Source organism: Mus pahari, chromosome 10, assembly GCF_900095145.1.
Source record: "Mus pahari chromosome 10, PAHARI_EIJ_v1.1, whole genome shotgun sequence".
Classification (NCBI taxonomy): Eukaryota; Metazoa; Chordata; class Mammalia; order Rodentia; family Muridae; genus Mus; species Mus pahari.
In genome coordinates, this window is record NC_034599.1 from 105449057 (window position 1) to 105467621 (window position 18565).

Sequence of the window (18565 nt, forward strand, 5' to 3'; positions counted from 1 at the left end):
AAAGATTAAAAACTCACTCCTCATATTTCATCTCAGTGGATCTTTAAGTGAAGTCACAAATACAAGGGCCACCCTGCAGGCTGGGTCTAAGGATAGCCAGGTACTCAGAACTGGCATGACAGAATAAAGCTCTCAAGGTGAGCAAGAATATGTGAACCTAAAGGCACATGTCAATCAATAGAGAGGGGAGATATACAGAGATAGATAGGTAGGTAGGTAGGTAGGTAGGTAATAGATATAGATAGTAGATGGACAAATAGATGATAGATAGTAAAGATAGGTAATAGAAAAATAGATAATAGATAAATATATAGATAAGGGTAGATAAGAGATTAATAGATGATAGTTACATAGATACATACATTCATTTACATAGATACATGTATGTATGTATGTATGTATGTATTATGAACAGGTAGAAAGGAGACAATGAAAACATAAACTAGAACATCAGGAAGTTCCAGTGAAAATCCTGTCTAATATAAAAGAGAAAGCGAAGCCCTGGTGAGCTGGCTCAGCCTTAAAGCTGGAGATGAACCTGAGAATGCAGATGTGGATGTGAGGCGATGAGGATGAGGAATTTTAGAAAGGTGTCCTGAAGACCCATGGGGCTGAATGTGCATAATGAAGGTAATAACTGAGTCAAAGACATTGGCAATGTAACAATCAAGAAAGCAATGGATGTGGGCAAAGAAACAGTCAAGACTGGACAAGTCTCAGAATAGCTTATTTTCTCCTAATTTATTTCATTAAAGTTGTTAATAAACCATATTCTTTGAACAATTACATCTTTCTAAAGCTTTCAAAACTCACTCAGAAGAATACGTTTCTTTTTTTTCCTTTCTGCCTTTCTTTTCTTGTCTCCCTAGCTCCTCCTTCCTTTGTTTCAAGAAACTCCTGCTTTCCATTTTCTATTGTGTAATTAGAAAGCAGAAACTGTGTGGTTTGTTGTCATTCGTATACATTCACACACATACAGAGATCACACACACACACACAACACACACAGATAACACACACACAGAGATAACACACACAGATAACACACACACAGATAACACACACACACACAAACACACATACACACACACACACACACACACACACACACACGCACACAGGAAAAACCATCACCACACCCATGCACTCCCATGGCCTAACAAAAGAAAATATAGCAACTGAGAGATATGACAAAAGCAGTGGGCTAAATACACAGCTACTTCCATGTCCAACAAAGTCTTTTCATTGTAAATTCCTATGGGGTACAGGGAATATAATAGACATAACGTAATACACATTTACGTGTAGGAACATGAAGGATTCTTCATGTCTAAACATAGTAATGCCTGTCATCAGTCCCTAGACCTGTTAACCTTTCTCTGAATCCCTATGTGACACTTCTCAGCCCCATTCCTGCATATGTAAAACTGTAATAATTAGGGCAATTAGTGGAAGAAACACGGGGACATTTCCATAGAAACCTTTTCCAAACTATTATTTTCTGAACAGTGTGTTCCACAAGGATTCATCCATGTGACTCCTACGGATGTTAACAGAAATCAGACAGACCATTAAACCCTCCTATTACTCTTTCATCCTTTATCTTTCTGCTTCTGATAGCATGAATCAGGCACAAAAATTGTGCTGCACCTCTCCCTGGGTTGTCAGGTGTGACAGCCTTTTGGTTGCTTCTCTGAGTGATCATAAGTACACTGTTTTCTCAAACTACATACATTATACATGTATAAAAATTGAGGAGTTTTGAGAATGAACATGTGCAGAAATTATAGGTAAGATAATTAATTAAATCCTCTTTGGAGCAATCAAATCCCAGGAAAGAAAAATTAAAATAGGAAAACAAAATCCCAATGGCTGTAAGTCAATATATCACATTCTTTTTCTTTTTCCAGTGTGTGTGTGTGTGTGTGTGCGCGCGCGCGTGTGCACACATGGAGGCCAAAGCTTGACTTGGGGTGACTTGGGGTGCCCTTTTCATTTTTTCCACCTTATCCTTTGATGCAGGATCTCTCACTGAGGCTGGACCTCACCATTTTGTAAAGACTGGCTGAATGTGAGTCCCAGAGACTCTCCTGTGCCAGGTATTTCAATGCAGGTCCTGGAAGTTGAACCCAAGTCATCATGCTTGCAGGGTAAGAATTTTCCAACCTAGCAACCTAACTCCATACATGAATATACTTATTTGTCACATCAAACCCCACCCCTTCTGCCACTCTGCCGCTTGCCCTCCTCTCCCTCCATTTTCATCCCACCCCAAGTGAGGAAAGTTCAGTAGTGAAATACCATAAGTAAACAGAATGAGGAAGGAGACTTATTTAAAGGTGAAACCTTTTCCTAAAGACATTGGCACCAAATGATAGATAAGTTAGACTTTCAAACATGCACATGAAATAGATAATTGGATTTTTTTTTCTTTACCAGAAGTGCCAATGCTGTGAGCCCTTAAATAAGGGTATGGATTTTGTGAGGGTGTCATTTGCCCAGTCACAAGTGTACTTCAGAATATTAGGGAGATAGTAACATTCTTACTCAGAGAGGTTAATGCGAACAGCACGCCATTAAGATAGGATAAAACACCTGAGAGAAGAGACCAAAAAGCTAACCCCTCCTTAGCTATAGAGCTTGCATGCAGGCGAGGCGACATGCCTGGTGGGAAGGGGACTGTGATTTTGTTGTACTCTCAGACGTGCACATGAAACAGATAATTGGATGTTTTTACCAAAAGGGTCATCATTCTCTCTTCTACAGAACACAGAGGTGTTGGAGGAGAAATGAGGGGCCATTGCCATGACAAGGTGGGTTGTCAAGATCGGGTCACGTCCTGTCACCTCAACACTCAACAACAGTGCTTTCTGTTTTACAGTTTCCCAAATCACCAAACACGACTGGCTCCTGACACACTTCACCCTGACAAAGGTCAGAACTTTTAACACTACTTATGGTATGTTTGCCTGCTGAAGGGAGATGATGTGTCCAGTTGCCATTCTTTTCCATTCAGCAATGTATAGTTACAGCTGAGATCTTGTTTATATTTGAATTGAACGGCTGAGAGATTTCCATTTAGCTTTCAAACATGCTGAAATTTTAACTGAGGCATTGTATCTTCCAAGGTGAGAAGATGAGATGCCGAGAAGAAAGGCTAAAGAGAGCAGTTTCTCCTTCCCTTCAATCAATCAGTCATCAACCAGTAAATCAATCAATCAATCAATCAGTCAGTCAGTCTCTCACTCTTTGTCTCCAGCTCCTCTCCTCTGTTGTATTATACACACTCCCTGTACACACCAAAAATGAACACGGATACAGGAGAGTGCGGCTAAACCTAATCAAATGGGTCGTCTTTAAGCTATTAACGAATTAAGAATTCTTACTATTAAAAATTTTCAACAGACTGACTCGCTCCCATACTGCACTTCTTCCCTGAAGAAATCATGGCACACCAATGACTCCTCAGCTTAGGGATGGAAGTGTGGCCTTTGAGATGTTCCCACACTTCAGAGAGTCACCTGCAGCTTTCTGTGCTATTCCACATAATCATAATATTATCATATTATTTTATCATAATATTATCATATTATTTTATCATAATATTATCATATTATTTATATCCTATCATTACCATAACATGACAGAGTCTACATTCCCTGGCCTGGTTCTCTCTTCTCTCAAATTTCTTCCTGAGTCTTTCATTGACATAAACCCGGAATGCCGGTGTGGTACATCTCCAGAGTCTTGGGAGCCGTGCTCCCATTCTCAGGTGTTTGCTCCTCTCATAACTTGTCTACATTTGGTGATTCTGATGTCACACATTCAGAGACTTTGTCAGATGTGGTAGGCCTGCATGGGTTTTGAAAGCTGCCTTTGTAACTCAATCTGAATGCTGCGAAGTCTTAGGAACTTCCCGTCATCTCTGACAGGAACCTTCTTGTCACCTCTGACTTCCCACCATCTCTGACTGCACTGGGCCTAAGGCAGATCTAGGGTCAGTTTACTCACAAAGCCTCATCAAATGTTCATGCTCTGCTTCTGCGCATACTTGTCCTGTGTCCTGATGGCTGTTGGGGTGGCATGGACGAGAAAGTCAGAGGGAGATTTAGCTCAGATTTGGGAAGGCTGAAGTAGACAGATTGATGTTTTAAGGCCAGGCTGGACTATTCAGTGAGATTCACCCTGGAATGGGGGTTAACGAAGGCCATGACCACTGTCTTTGCAAGGGATTCCCACCTGAATATTTCAATGCCATTGGGGCATCATTCACTCAACTCAGAGTTTTTTGTTTTGTTTTGTTTTTGTTTTAAAGAGCAGAAATGCATTCAATGCAGCTAAGGAATTCTCACAAATCTGCTCAGGTTTTACAGTACAATACAGTTTTCACCCTCTTTTTAAATTCTTTAACAGTTTCATATATTTTCTGAGTTTTTAATCTCCTATCCCCCTCACCAATCCTCCCTAAAGTTTTTCTTTCTCACAAGGATTCCCTATATCGATGTCCTTACGAAAATATTTATTTTTGTTTTATGTGTATGAATATGAATGGTTGCCTGCATGTACATATGTGTACCATGTGAATGAAGTTCTCAGGAAGGCCAGCAGAGGGCAGCAGATCTCCTGGTTCTGGAGTTGCCATTGGTTATATTGCCCCATATGGGTACTGCTAACGGAACCCAGTTCCTCTCCAAGAGCACTAACTGTTCTTAACCTCTAAGCCATTTTCCTTTCTCCAGTCAATCTTTTTTTCCCTACAGATATTAGTTATGGTTGTGTTTATCTGAACGTGAGCCTGAGTGGGGAGATTCCATCTGAACTATAATTTGAAATGTGAAACATTTTTTCATAGACGAATCTCTCTCTACAGTACAGTTTCTGCCCCCAAAGAAGTCAGTCAGCAGAGGCTTGGCTCTGAGGAGGGTGTACAGGGCAAATGGCCTTTACAAAACAGAGGTAAGAATGAGGGTGATGACTCACACTCGTAATCCCAGCATTTAGGAGATGTGGACAAAAAGATCAGAAACTCATATCATCCTTGGTTGCAGAGTGACTTTGGGATCAGCCTGGACTATAAATAATGCCCATCAGCACTCCCCATTCAAGGCTCAGGGAACATCATGGAAGGTCGAGTGTGAAGAGACATAGGAGCTAATGGATGAGGTGGAGATCTGTGAGGCCCTGTATAAAAAACAAAACCAAACCAGGCGAGAACTATCTCCCAGGAAAGAAAGCTCAGGGTCAAAAAACAAAACAAAACAAAACAAAACAAAACAAAACAAAACAAAACAAAACAAAACAAAACACCACATGCTATTTTATGGGTGGTAAGGGTTCAGTCCCAGCAGCCACTCACATCACGTGGCTCACAGGAGCATCCTCCTCTGGCTTCCACAGGCAGCTGCTGCACTCACACGCAGCGTAGCCCCACACAGGCACATAATTAAAAAATAATAATAAAAGTGGGCAGATCTGTGGACTGTCCGAGGATGTCATCTTTACGATTGTATCTAATCCTGAAGTATAATCCTGCTGCTAGCCAAGAGTGCGTGCAAGCCTGAGAGAGACTGGAGACTCATTGTCTTGCTGACTCTTCTCTCTGTCTGTCTTCTGAATATTTGGGTTCGTGCCCGTGGAGTTGTGTTCCTCTCAGCCCTGTCAGGGAAGCTTCTTTTTGCAGTGGGCAGTAGATACCGTAGCAACTCAGAACAGCTCCAAGTTTTGAGACTAAGTCACGGTGAGTGCTCACCTGTAGATGTGTCACACCTATGAAGACTTTCCATCCCAGGTCAGGGAACACCATGAAAGGGCCGAGTGGAAGGGTGTAAGAGCTAGTGATTGAGAGGAGAGCTGGTTCTGGACCCCGAATGGCTGATGAACACATCGGACCACAGGAGCAGTGGCTCTGATAACGGCAGCACACATGGACTCACACACAGTAAAGGAGCTACTGGCTCTTAACAGCCAAGGGTGGCAGAGTCTCTGTCCTTCGGGATGTAGCTGTAGGTAGTTCGCTCCCCTCCCTTGTTGTCAATGGTCCATATCTGTTAGTATATAGGCATATTAATTGCATCCTTTGCTCTCAGGGCTTCATTAGTAACAACAACAGCAAAGGTGTGAATTTGGGAGGAACATGGGTGTGAGGGAGGAAGGCAGTGGTGAATAGATATGATCAAAATACATTGTATAAATGTATGAACGTTTCAAAGAATAAATGAAAATATTTTTCAAAGTCTGACACATATACAGAGAAAGAGAGACACACAGACATAGAGCAGAAAACAGAGAAACAGAAACATACACACACACATGCACACAAACATACACACACATGCACAGAGAGAGAGAGAGAGAGAGAGAGAGAGAGAGAGAGAGAGAGAACAGCTTACCCAATCCCCACTGATCAGAGTCTTTTCCTTCCAGACTTTTACTGTGGAATGTTCTAGCATTCTCTTTGAAGGAAGTGAAGCACATTTGCTTGGAAAAGAAGCCAGTTGACAACAAGCTCAGTGTACCTTGAAGGCTTCACTGCTGTGCTTAGAAGATGCCAGGGATATGGGGTACCCCTTTCCTGGATGTATATGCCAGGCCATTAGGAGTTTTATGACCCATGTGAATTTCCACCTTTCAAGAATGGTCAGAACTAGCAAATAAAATGCCAAGGAACACGTGGGAGACCTCGACAACAAAAGAAGCGGACGAGATCTAGATGGCATCTGTACAGTACGGTACCTAAACCTAGACCATCCCAAACATTTACCCAAAAGTTCATTCCTGAAGGTAGAGCGTGGCTGGCCACGTTAAAACCACCTCAACAATTTTAGCAGAACCAGAATCACACTGAATCTCTATCGAACTGTAAAGGAATCTATCTTCAACCAGCCACAGAAGACAAGAAGGAACGCTCCAAACCCCTGTGCATCGAGGAGCACGACACTAAATAATGCGTGGGTCAAAGAGGCAATGTTAAAGAAACTGCAAAGATGTTTACAAGGCTCAGAAGTGTAGCTTGCTGCTAGAGAAGCATCTGCAAGATCCTGGGGTTGATCCCAACCACATGCAATAAAGACAAAACCAATCCAAACTATGGAAATGGATACACAGTATGTGAAGGCATGGGCAAAGTGGCGGCGCTTTGCTGAGAGGGAGCAGAGCGCTTGTGTTTATGGCAAAGAAAGAGCAAGATGTGCCCAGTCAACTGAGCCTCCTATCTCAAGAACACAGGAGATGACATCAGAGCAAAGAGACAGGGAGAACAGAAATCGAAGAAATGACAGATTGGGTAAATTTGGTGAATATAGAAAGAGTATCCGGAAGTAAAGAGAGGAGTTATGCAGAGGCAAAGCCAGGCATAGAGCTGTGGGAGAGGCAAGAAGGCAAGGATGGTTGACTCAGTGCTACAGAGCTTGCTCAGCATAGTCACGACCTGGGATTCACTGCTGTAAACTGTAATAATAGTTAATGATAAAGAAATCCAAATGGCAATGTTAACTTTATGTTCCTAAATTTCACAGCTTTCAAGAAATGGGCCAATTCCTTGAGAATCACAAACTTCCCAAACTCAAACTCAGGTGTGTAAAAGACCATTGGGGCAGCCCTCTAACCACAAATAGATCAGAGATGGTCTAGTGGTTAAGAGCACTTACTGATCTTACAGAGAACCGGGGTTTAGATTGTAGTACCCGTATCAGGGGACTCATCCACTCCAGCTTCAGGGGTTCCAACATCCTCTTACAACCTCTTCTTGTGCACATAGCACACATACATATACTCAGGCACACATAATTTTTTAAATACAATCCATAATTTAAATGTTCTGGAAATTCTCATAAAATTAACAGGAAAAGCTAAAGAAATAATTTTGACCCTATAGGAAAAGCATTTCTCAGCACAAAATCTGTCGACATTTGAAGAAAATAAAACTCTAGACTCACACACTCTTCTCAAAACAAATAATCAAACAAACAACCCCCCAAGCAAACAAATAAATAAACAACAACAAAGCCAGAAGGGGATGGTACACTCCAGACTCTTTTATAAGGTCAGTGTTGCTCAAATGGCAAACGCAGATTTTTCTCAAATGCTCATTTACAAATGTGCACAGAATGTTTCCCATAGGAGATATTCTATAATAAAGGATTATAATTTCCAATATAAATAACAGTGAGATCCAAATATCATTTTGGAAATATCCTCTTTGGCTTCTCCAAAACTGCTTACTATCCCTAGTCTTCATGTATCATTATTGCCAGGCGGAGATTTTTCATTTTTGTATTGCCCATCAATGGAGCAAACAGAAGGAAGCTACCAAGAGGAAGTTTCTTGTCCCTGGTGTGACTAATATCCATGAGCTCAGTTTCTCATTCCACAAGCTGCAAAGACTCTGGTTTTCTTTATAAAAATCCACTGTCTGTGCTGGGAAGATAAGAGTGGGGAAAGCACCTGCCGGGCAAGCATTAGGATCAGTGTTCTGATCCCCAGCTCCCCAGTAGATGCCAGGTGGGCAAGGCAGCCTGTCTGTAATTCCAGCATTGAAAAGTAGAGTCCAGAGGACACTGGGCACTCAGGCTAGCCCTATCTGTGAATACAGAGGAAGAGTAGAGAAGGATTCCCAACATCAACCTTGAGTCACTGCTTGCTGCATGCACCTGCATACTCTTTTGCCCACACATGTGCAGATATTCACAAACACCTGCATTTACACACACACACACACACACACACACACACACACACACGAATGGGAAAAAATGATAAAACAAGACACTGCATGGAGTTTTAAGGCCTAGGCAAAAGGCATTGTAACCTGACAGGGGATCAACTCTGCCAAGAACATAGAAGAGAGAGATGCTTTTTATTACAATTAAATACAAGTGGCAGGGAGTTTCCAGATCAGAGTGAGGATAAATCTCACTGACTTTAATGGACAAAAATGCTCTAGTATGTTACAGCCCAGATTGGAGCAGGAAGACGAGACAGATCATGTCTATAGAGTGGCTTTGAGTCAGCTAGACCAGAGTTTATCCTTAAAGAGGATGAGGTTGAAGTAGGGGGTGCGGATGGGAGTGGCATTGCACAGCTCCTCCAGAACATGCAGCCGTCACAACCATCTAAATGTCCAGCTACTGGAATCATTTCCATGAATAACCCCACCGTGGCGTATTCAAACTCTGCTGGTTTCACTGGGCCTTAGCAAAGGTCTGTCTTCCTCCAGAACAGAGAACATACATGCATTATCACAGTTGGATTTTATCAGCACAGGACTCTTTGTGACTTTGAGATACCATCTGCCTTCACCAATCCACAGTAAATTCACTTTCTGCAGGGCAAGCTCTGCTGGGTTTGTAGGCCAGGTGTCAGGTGCAATTGTCAAACCTGGAAGGGCAAAGGTCTCGTTCTGCATCTGTGTGCTGTTGGTGGCATGTCTGGGGACCAAACCATTCTTGAATCATTTCCCTTTTCCTGTCTCTTACTCTCAGACCACAATGACTGTCACCCATGGCTTGGACACGTGAAACCTGCCCTTGTCTCCACTCTGAACACAGACCTTCCATAGGATTTACTCTTTGTAATAATGATAAAAAAACATCGGTCACCATCTCCCCTAGGGGATTGCATATCCACGGTCCTACATGCATGACACCAGGCTGCCAAGTTATGTGGTTGAGATTATCTACATGTATGTTCCAGGGGTACAGGAGGGATTTCTGTGTCTGTCAGTATTCTCACTATACCTCATAAAAGATTGAAGACATCACAGCTATTTTCTCATATGTTATCAGTCGTAAGGAAAGACAGTGGAGAGGAGGCATGGCCAAGGTGTTACCAGTGACTGTTCTAATCCTAATTCTGGGGCTCTGGGACCTGGACACAGACTCTGCACTTAACAGGTTCCTACATCATTGTAGCCACACCCCTTCCTACTATAATACCTGATCATGGAATATCTCTTTAGAATTTTGAAAGTCACACCCAGACACTACATTAGATACATGTGAGATCTAAGTAGAATTAATGACCTGCATCATGTTTCTTCCTAATGCATTCCTGACTCAAGGGCAACCTTCTCTGTGGCACCTGAGATTAAATGGTAACTTTGGGTGTGAACGTGCATCTGCGAACTACTGCAAGGGTGGTGTATGTGTAGGTAGACACACATGTGTGGAGGCTGGAGGACAGCTATTTTATTCCTCGGGTGCTGTGCATCTTGGCTTTTGAGACAGGCTCTTTCACTGGCTTGATATTCATTCAGTAGGCTGGGGGGGGTGGGTGGCCAGTGGGCCTCAGGCTCAGTGAGCTTGTCTCTGCCTCTCCAGGGCTGGGATTACAAACCCAAGTCACCATCACACAGCCACCTTCTTTATGTCAGACCTGGGTTCTGATGATCAAATTAGGGTCACCAACTCAGCTCTCTCACAGTACCAAAGAATAAGTAAAGAATAACTAAAGAATAAGTATGTTAAGTGAACATAGGCAGACAAAGATGGGACCATTCTGCACTATCCTGCAGGATTGAGTGGAAGGAACTGTACGGTCCCTACCAACAAGCTGGAGATTTCCTGGCAATTGCACAATGCAAGGTCGAAGGCTTTCTCTTAAAAATAACTTTAAACCCTTTTGCCCTTACTTCTATAAAAGTGCAAGGGTCACTCAAAGGTCCCAGAAAAGTACAGCATTTAAACGAGATTAGAAACTGGCTCTTGTAGGTTCCTCTAATTTCTCTCTAAAGGCTTTAAATGGGTCGGCGGTGAATGAAATTAAGTGAATGAAATTAAGGACACATAGGCAAACCAACGTGCAGAAGAACTGAATTCTGTCTCCAGTTTGGATCTGGCAAAGCTTTAGCATCATTGTCAGCGTCAACATCAGTATCAACATCAGCATCATCAACATTGGAGTTCTTGTGGTGTTTTTGCCTGTAGCTAATCCTTGGCAAGGATTGTAAGTTTGTTTGTTTGTTTGCTTGCTTGCTTGTTGTTTGTTCTAGCTTGTAAAAATGGCACATAGCTTATCCATGTCACCCCCGTGCATCTGCACATATTATGCATTCCTGTACGGTTCTGTATCCATCGCAGACTTCAGACCTCAGAGCAGGCTTTCGCGGAGAGCCGCAGCAGGAGCTCTTTCGTGTGACCTACTTACAGAGGCAGTCTTCAGCATGACAATTAGCACTTTCTCCCTGCAGTTTGGTCGGCAGGATTGACAGGGAATTCTGCCTAGCGGCGCTTCCCTTAGCCCTGCTGGGCGCCTGCTGCTCTCTGGATAGCGGCATTCCTTAGGAGTTTGACACAGTAGGGAAAGAGACCGGTTCACTGTGAGACCTGCTACTCACTCTCTTACAGTGCATCGGCCCCCCTTCCCACTGCACAGTGGCTGCCGGGGCTCTGGGTGTCAGACATGTGGCCATCATGGCAGTGAAATTGGAGTCAGAGTTCCAATATTGCACGCTGCATAGTCAGGAGCCTTCTTTTAAAGCCGGCGCTGGATTTTAGGACAGTAACAACACATCCTAATTTGGCCCCTTACGAACTAGGGAAAATACTCTCTTCAAATTGAAAAGGAAACAACAAAACACATGGGCTCGGAAGATAGGGATGCGCTTGTCTCTCTGCTTTAAAATAAACTCAAAATGTAAAAATAGCTTTGGGGAACGACTGAGCATGCGCAGACTCATAGGCTCTCCTCTCCTCGTGCCTTTTAGTTTCCCACAGAGTGAATCAATTGCTTTGCTAGTTTCCCTGGATAGGGGAAACATGTGACTTAAATTTTCTCTTTTGGGTATTCATCCAGTAAGTACAGCTATGAAATTCACCATCAAAAATAACCAAGCCGGAGGATTGAAAGGAAACATTTCTCTCGTACCTGCTTGCTGTGCGGTCTGCTGTATTTGCTGACTCCGCTGAGCACTGTACTGGACTGAGGCGAGGGGTCGGTACTGCTGTGTGGTTGAGGTAGGGTACTGACCAGATGGGTAGTAATATACGGACATCTGTGGGACAGGAGGAAAGAGAAACGCAGATGAGAGCTGTGCACAGAAACATATTTTTTTTTTTTTTTTTCACATAAAACCCACTGTTGCGATACAGTGTCATTAGCTGTGGCAGATGTTGAAGGTGGGCCAGGAGCATCCTCTCTCACACCTGTTTCAATGTGCAGGCTCTTTCTCCCCTGATGGGAAATATCTCCTGTCCACGCCTTGGAAGCCGAGGAACTTTCCTGTGACCTGCTTTGATCAATGCAAAGAGGCAAAAGTGATGTCTGTCATTCCCAAACCGGAACTTTAAGGAGCTTTGCAACCCCACTGCAGGGGAAGAGGGTTTAGTCTCCAGAGAAACACCTATCTATCCTGCTATGTTAGGAGGCCAGAGGCTCCCTGCTGACTGGCTGACTGGTGACCCCGCAGTCTTCAGATGTTGAGCATGGCCTGGGTGGGGTACTCCAGTCAGTACCATAAGGAACTGAAATGAACTTCTTGGGAGGAGTCCGGCCCACTTAGTGACTGTGTCATGAGCAGCAAAAGGCCACCTGATGTCTAGCCAAAGCTTCAAAGAGTGGTTTATACATAGCCTGTATCAAAATCTGCAGCATATGTAATATAAATGGATCTGTGTTAAAATGTTGTGTAGTTATCTTCTGCAGACTTATTTTTAATAGTGGGGACTGAATTTAGGCTTTTATGCCTGCCGGGTAAGCCCCTTATTAGTCACCAAGCTGTATCCCTAGGCATCGTGTGTGTGTGTGTGTGTGTGTGTGTGTGTGTGTTCATGTGTGTGCATGGGTGTGGAGACCAGAGGTCCAACTTAGGTGTCATTCCTCAGGCGCCACTCATATTGTTTGCTTGAAACAAGAGTCCCATTAACTTGTGACACTTACTGATCAGTGAGGTCAGCTGGCAAGAGGAGCCCAGGGACTCTTCTTCCCCCCACTTGCCCGGCTGGCGGGCTCTGAGATTCCGAAATGAGCCACTCTTCGTGGCTTTTTAATGTGGATGTAGGGGATCAAACACAGGTGTTCATGCTTGTATGGTAAGCATTTTACTGACTGACCGATCTCCCCAGTCATTCTTGGCGATCCTTTTATTTTGAAGTTTAAGACAGTCTTACGCATAGTTGCCAAGACTTTGACTCATTCTGTAGCCCAGGAAGGCCTTGAATTCACAATTTTCCTACCTCATTTTCCTCAGATGCTGGGGTTACAGGTTGACAGCCCCCAGGCCTGCCAGCCTTCTGTCTACTATTTAACGACTAACAGCCAGCGAAAACACCCTAACCCTTCCCATTGAGATCAAATGCTTCCTGATAGAGAAGACATCTTTGCCTACCTATCAATGCTATGTGATGCTAGTTTCTTACTCATTTAAGCTAACTCCTTCTGTCTTCAGGCCTCTGGCTTTTCTCTTCTCATCTTTAAAGGGGGAATAGTGGTCATCCGCTGTATACTCCAGAGTATACAAGTTGTGTGTGTAGAAGAAGATTGTGAACCAATTATTTTATAGCTCTGATTTTTATGCCTATTTTATCTTTTCATTTGATTATATCATAAGACACTAGAGTTCCCTCTTGGTACTAGAGTGTATTGTTTGTTCCTATACCTCAGGAAGAAGATGGAAGCAAAGAAAACATTGTATGGCTGTGGTTTCCTCAATGCTATGGAATCAACAGGAACTGAATTACACTTTCTAGAATGGTACATGACCAAGGGGGAGGGGCTGCGAGAGTCTAGAACTATTCTGTCTCATTGCTTAGCAATCAGTCATTTACTAATTGCACTCATTACTTGTGGTCATTTAACCTGTCTCTCTGTCTCTGTCTTTCTCTCTCATTGTGTGTGTGTGTGTGTGTGTGTGTGTGTGTGTCTTTGAAGTGTGATGTTGGGTGTCTTCGTCAGCAGCTCCTCTTTACTCTTTAGAATTGTTTTATTCTTCACCTATGAGTGTTTTGCCTGCATGTGTGTATGCTTGTGTCTGTTGTCTGTGGAAATCACATTCCTTGGAGCCAGGATTATGAATAGTGGTGAGCCACTGTGTAGGTGCTGGTAATTGAAGCCCGGATCATCTGTAACCCATGAGTCATTTCTCTGGTCCCTCCATCTTACTTTTGGCATAGGGTTTCTCACTAAACCTTCAGCTTGTTTCTCACTTAACCAACAGCTTGTTTAAACTGGGCAGTCAATAAAGTCTAGGGATCTGCTTGATTCTACCCTGTACTTTCCCCAGTTCTGGTGTTACAGATGTGCATAGCCACACCCAGCTTCTGCAGGTGCTTGCAGTCCCAGCCCAGATCTTCATGCTGCCTTACCAAGCATGCTACGAGCTGCATCATCTCCTTAGTCTGTTCTCTCTTTTTTATAAAGCAATTTTTTAAAAACCTAAAAACATAAAGAATTCACAAGCAAATCGATTTGGATCTATTCTGGAAAAATTTTTGATACAGTTAAAAGTCACTATTACACATTACATATTATATAGATTCCCTACAATATTAAGAACAAGTACCTCCGGACTACTACCTATTGTCATTATATATACACGTCTGTTATTCTGGTTTTGCATCTTAGGAAAAAAGATTATGTGTTATTCCCATATAAGCTTATAAACACAATACCCATTTCTTAAAACTACTTATTATTTCAGTGTATACATAAGTATGTTTTCGTGGGAATGTGGAGACGGATGTTGGAATCTGCATGCCATGGAATGGGTATGGAGGTAAGAAGACAACTTGTGAGATTCAGCTCTTCCCTTCTAGCACATGGTCCTAATGATCGAACTGAGGGTGCTTGCCTTGGCCTCGCCAGCCTGTGCTATCTTTTCTGTAGTCTTCTAGGATTGAATATTAATCACAAACACTTCAAAGGTAAAGAATGGAGGTCCAATACTTGAAAAGTTCCTAATGAGCATGCATAATTTGGAAAAATGTCAAACTTGATATATGTAGATTTTAGAAGCTACTCATTTCTGTTTGTCTAATCTTGCTCTTCTTCTTAAATTGTATTTCTTTCTGTGCCTAGCAAAGTTTGGACACCTTTACATGGCCCTTCCCCATGGTGTGCCATTGCTTAGTCCTTAGGAATGGTGACATTGGACACTCAGAAGCTAATGGGCACTTGGTCCATCCCAATCCTCCAGTCCTCTAGGGGAAGGAAAGTGAGCGGAGCCCATGGACATATTTGGGAAGAGCAGTGTGAAAAGCTCCAATGCCCCGCCTTCAGGTTGTGCTTAGCCTCACTCAAATGGATGGTGGTCTCCTAGTGGCATTAGGAAAGCGCACACAAACCAGAGGAAACATTCAAAGGCAGTCCTCTGAAGAGACGGCACATATTTCCACCAACACCCCCAGTCTGGTTCAGTGGAACTCTCTCCAATGTTGCATGGTTGGCTAGCTAAACTTTAAAGTGGTGATTACATCAGAAGCCACTATGAGTTGTGACCTACATAAACCTGGATCAATGGATCTGTTTGTTCCCAATAATTAAGCTTGAAATATTGAATTTATAGTAAAATAATTAATATAGGATTGGAACAGTTACTTAAAACTATCTTAAACATGACTTTAAATCTCACCAGGGAGGAAATATTACTGAGATGGTGACTGGGGGTCCTCCACTAATTAATCATTCAAAATGAACAACTGAGGAAAAAAATCATTTCCTGGCGGAGAGTTTTGTGTGTCTTGAAGAGAAAATAATTTATTCAGGATGTGAAGGCAGTGGAACTAATGCCACCACGGTGACATGCACTTTAAACAGCACCTCCCAGGCTATGCTTCATAATTAGGACAGAAGCTGGTCGGGGTTTGTGTACGCCTTGAAAGCAGAGCAGAAAATGCTGGTGTGCATTTTCCATCTTGACAGTAATCACTTCCAATATTCTGCAAGGGATACCCAGGAGAGCCCCAGAGATGTTTGGTGCCGAACAGGAACACACAATCAGTCTTAGAGAAGACAGTAAAAATCAGTGACCTGTGGTGTCTTACATGCTCCAGTCAATTAAATATGATTAATGGCTACCTGTGAGATGGGCTGTGGGCTCTGGCTCTCCTGGGGGAGAGGAAAGGACAGTGGATATTGGCTTTGCTCTGTTTTTGTATTCATAGAGACATGCCTGCTTGGAGATCAGCTCCAGAGGGCGGCTCTGAACAGATAAGAAAGGAAAACAAATTTCTTGAGCAGCAAGGGAGGGGTTAATGTTTATAGGTTTAGGACATTCCCTTCCTGGCTTTTGCCATGTGAACAGCATCACCTGTATGTGGTGTGTGTGTGTGTGTGTGTGTGTGTGTGTGTGTGTGTGTGTGTGTAGAGACCAGAAGTCAACTTCAACTGTCATTTTCTCAGGAACTATCCAGCTTATTTTGGTTTGTTTGTTTGTTTGTTTGTTTTGAGACAGGATCTCTAACTGACCCAGAACTAGCTGATTTGGCTACAGCCATTTGCCAGTAGACCCCCTGTTTCTGCCAGTTCAGTGCTGAGATTACAAGCGCAGCCCACCACACCCATCTTTTTAACTCAGGTTCTGGGGATTGAACTCAACTCCTCACCCTTGTGCATATAGCACTGTTCCAACTGAGCCGGCTCACTAACCCAGAGTCAGTCATTTCCATGGGCTTATGCCAGCTGCAAGGAAGGTTTCTCCAGGTTTCTCACCTTTGAGGTTCATTTGACTTTCTAATCACCAGGATCTCAGGAAGAGGACAAAGTATACTGGTGTTGGGGACTGAGTGTGAACAAGAGGGCAAGACAATGGCAGAAATCAAAGGGCCACAAGCCATCTGTGGTGAAGAAGGGAGGGAAAGATCGCACCTACCTGCGCAGGTGGAGGCTGCTGTACAAATCCCTGGGGAGAGGGCGGGGCCTGCAGGACCTGCTGGGAGATGGGCGGGCCAGAGTCGGAGAAGCCCCCTGTGGAGAGCTGCTGGCCCGCAGAAGTGATGACATAACTCGGTGGCTGAGCTGTTTGTGGCATGAGGGAGGCTGGGTAGACTGTACCAGAGGGAGGTTCAGGAGTGTCTCCTGAGGACTGCCGGCTCATGCTCAGCTGGCTGAACTGGGCAGCCAGTTCTTCTCTCTGCGAGACAGGGGAATAAGTGAACTCCGTCACAAATAAGGCAACCTGAGGTGGACACACACACACACGGGAAAAGAGAGGGAGGAGGAGGAAGCAAAGCAAACACTGAGTAAACAAACAAACAAACAAATAAATAAAAGAGTTCTTCAGCCAGACATATCAAGAAAAGTCATGCAAGAAATCAAGCCTTGCTCTGCTGAAGAGCCCAGAGGTGGGAAACACTTTGGCCCAAATCTCCTTTCAATGGAAGGAATTTCTTCTCTTTTCATTGAGGGGATGGGCTCTAGAAAGGAGGCACTGCAGCAAGGGAAGGTGTGGGTGTCAGCAGGTCTTTAGTGGCCAGCCTGTAACTGCCTACTCCAGAGAAGATGAGCCTCCTTCTGGAATAGAACCCACATGTCCATCTTACAGAAAACATTGATTCACTGGGCCTAACCTGATACTTGTGGATTGTGTGCTGTTTCCACAAGGACTCACTGGAGTTAGGGAAACAGGTAAAGGAACCAGGAGGCTGGGTTCTTAGGAGACACCGAGGTCGGGAGCTTAGGGGAGTGATGGTTGGCATCCTGACTCTTGAGTTTTAGATAACCCTGATGATCTTACATCAAGAGCATGTAGCCTGTTTGCTCATGACATCAAAGTCTAAGCACAATGGGTTGTGCTTGGCTAGTAAACTGTGTGTGTATGTGTTCATGTAGGTGTGCACGGATGCACATATGTGTCTATGCATGAGGAATCAGAGGGCAATACTGGGTGTCTTCCTCCACCGTCTCTCCAATTCATTATTTGAAACAGGGTCTCTCACTGAACCTGGAGCTCACCAGTTTGACTAGACTGGCTGGCTAGGAAGCCCACATGGCTCTCCTACTTCTGTCTCCAGAGCACTGAGTCTACAGATATTCACTACATAGCCGGCTCTTTATATGAGTCCTGGGAATCTGAACTCAGCCCCTCATACTTAGCAAGTACTTCATTGACATTTCCCCAGCCATTCAGCTAGTAAACTTTAAAAAGGGTTTCAGAATGCAGAAGCATTTAACTTAGGGAAAACAGGCAAAAGAAAGCAAGCTGCTTAGAGGGATGGAATGTATCAGTCAGGCATGAGACGTTTGCATGTGTACGATGACGTCACAGTCAGCCCAGGCCATGCATTCAGCATCGTCTAGTAGCTGAACAGGAAAACTGTAGAACCCGTGAGCATGCTCTGTGTGCTTATGTGTGTGCACGTGTGGATGGGTGCACGCATGGATGCGTTGTGTGTATGCATGCATATGTGTGCATGTGTGAGTGTGTGTGTCTATGTGAACACATGGAACACATGTGCTTGCTTATGCATGTGTGTGCATGTAGGAGTGTGACTGTACGTGTGCAAGCACGTGTGCTTGCATGTGTGCCTGTGCGAGTGCGTGTGTGTGTGCGTGTGTGTGTGTGTGTGTGCGTGTGTGTGTGCGTGTGTGTGTGTGTGCGTGTGTGTGTGCGTGTGCGTGTGTGTGTGCGTGTGCG

At 43.8% G+C, this 18565-nt stretch overlaps 1 protein-coding gene across 40 annotated transcripts in view; it reads right to left on the bottom strand.

Annotated features, from left to right (window-relative positions):
* Positions 1-18565, bottom strand: part of Arpp21 (cAMP regulated phosphoprotein 21) — a 176986-nt gene that overhangs the window by 46327 nt on the left and 112094 nt on the right. For all 40 annotated transcript variants that reach the window (XM_029542940.1, XM_029542933.1, XM_029542922.1 and 37 more), the window contains 2 exons: positions 16802-17062; positions 11863-11989 (listed from right to left, as the gene is read on the bottom strand). In XM_029542940.1, coding sequence (XP_029398800.1) covers positions 11863-11989; positions 16802-17062 — 388 coding nt within the window. The remainder of the gene's footprint in view (positions 1-11862; positions 11990-16801; positions 17063-18565) is intronic.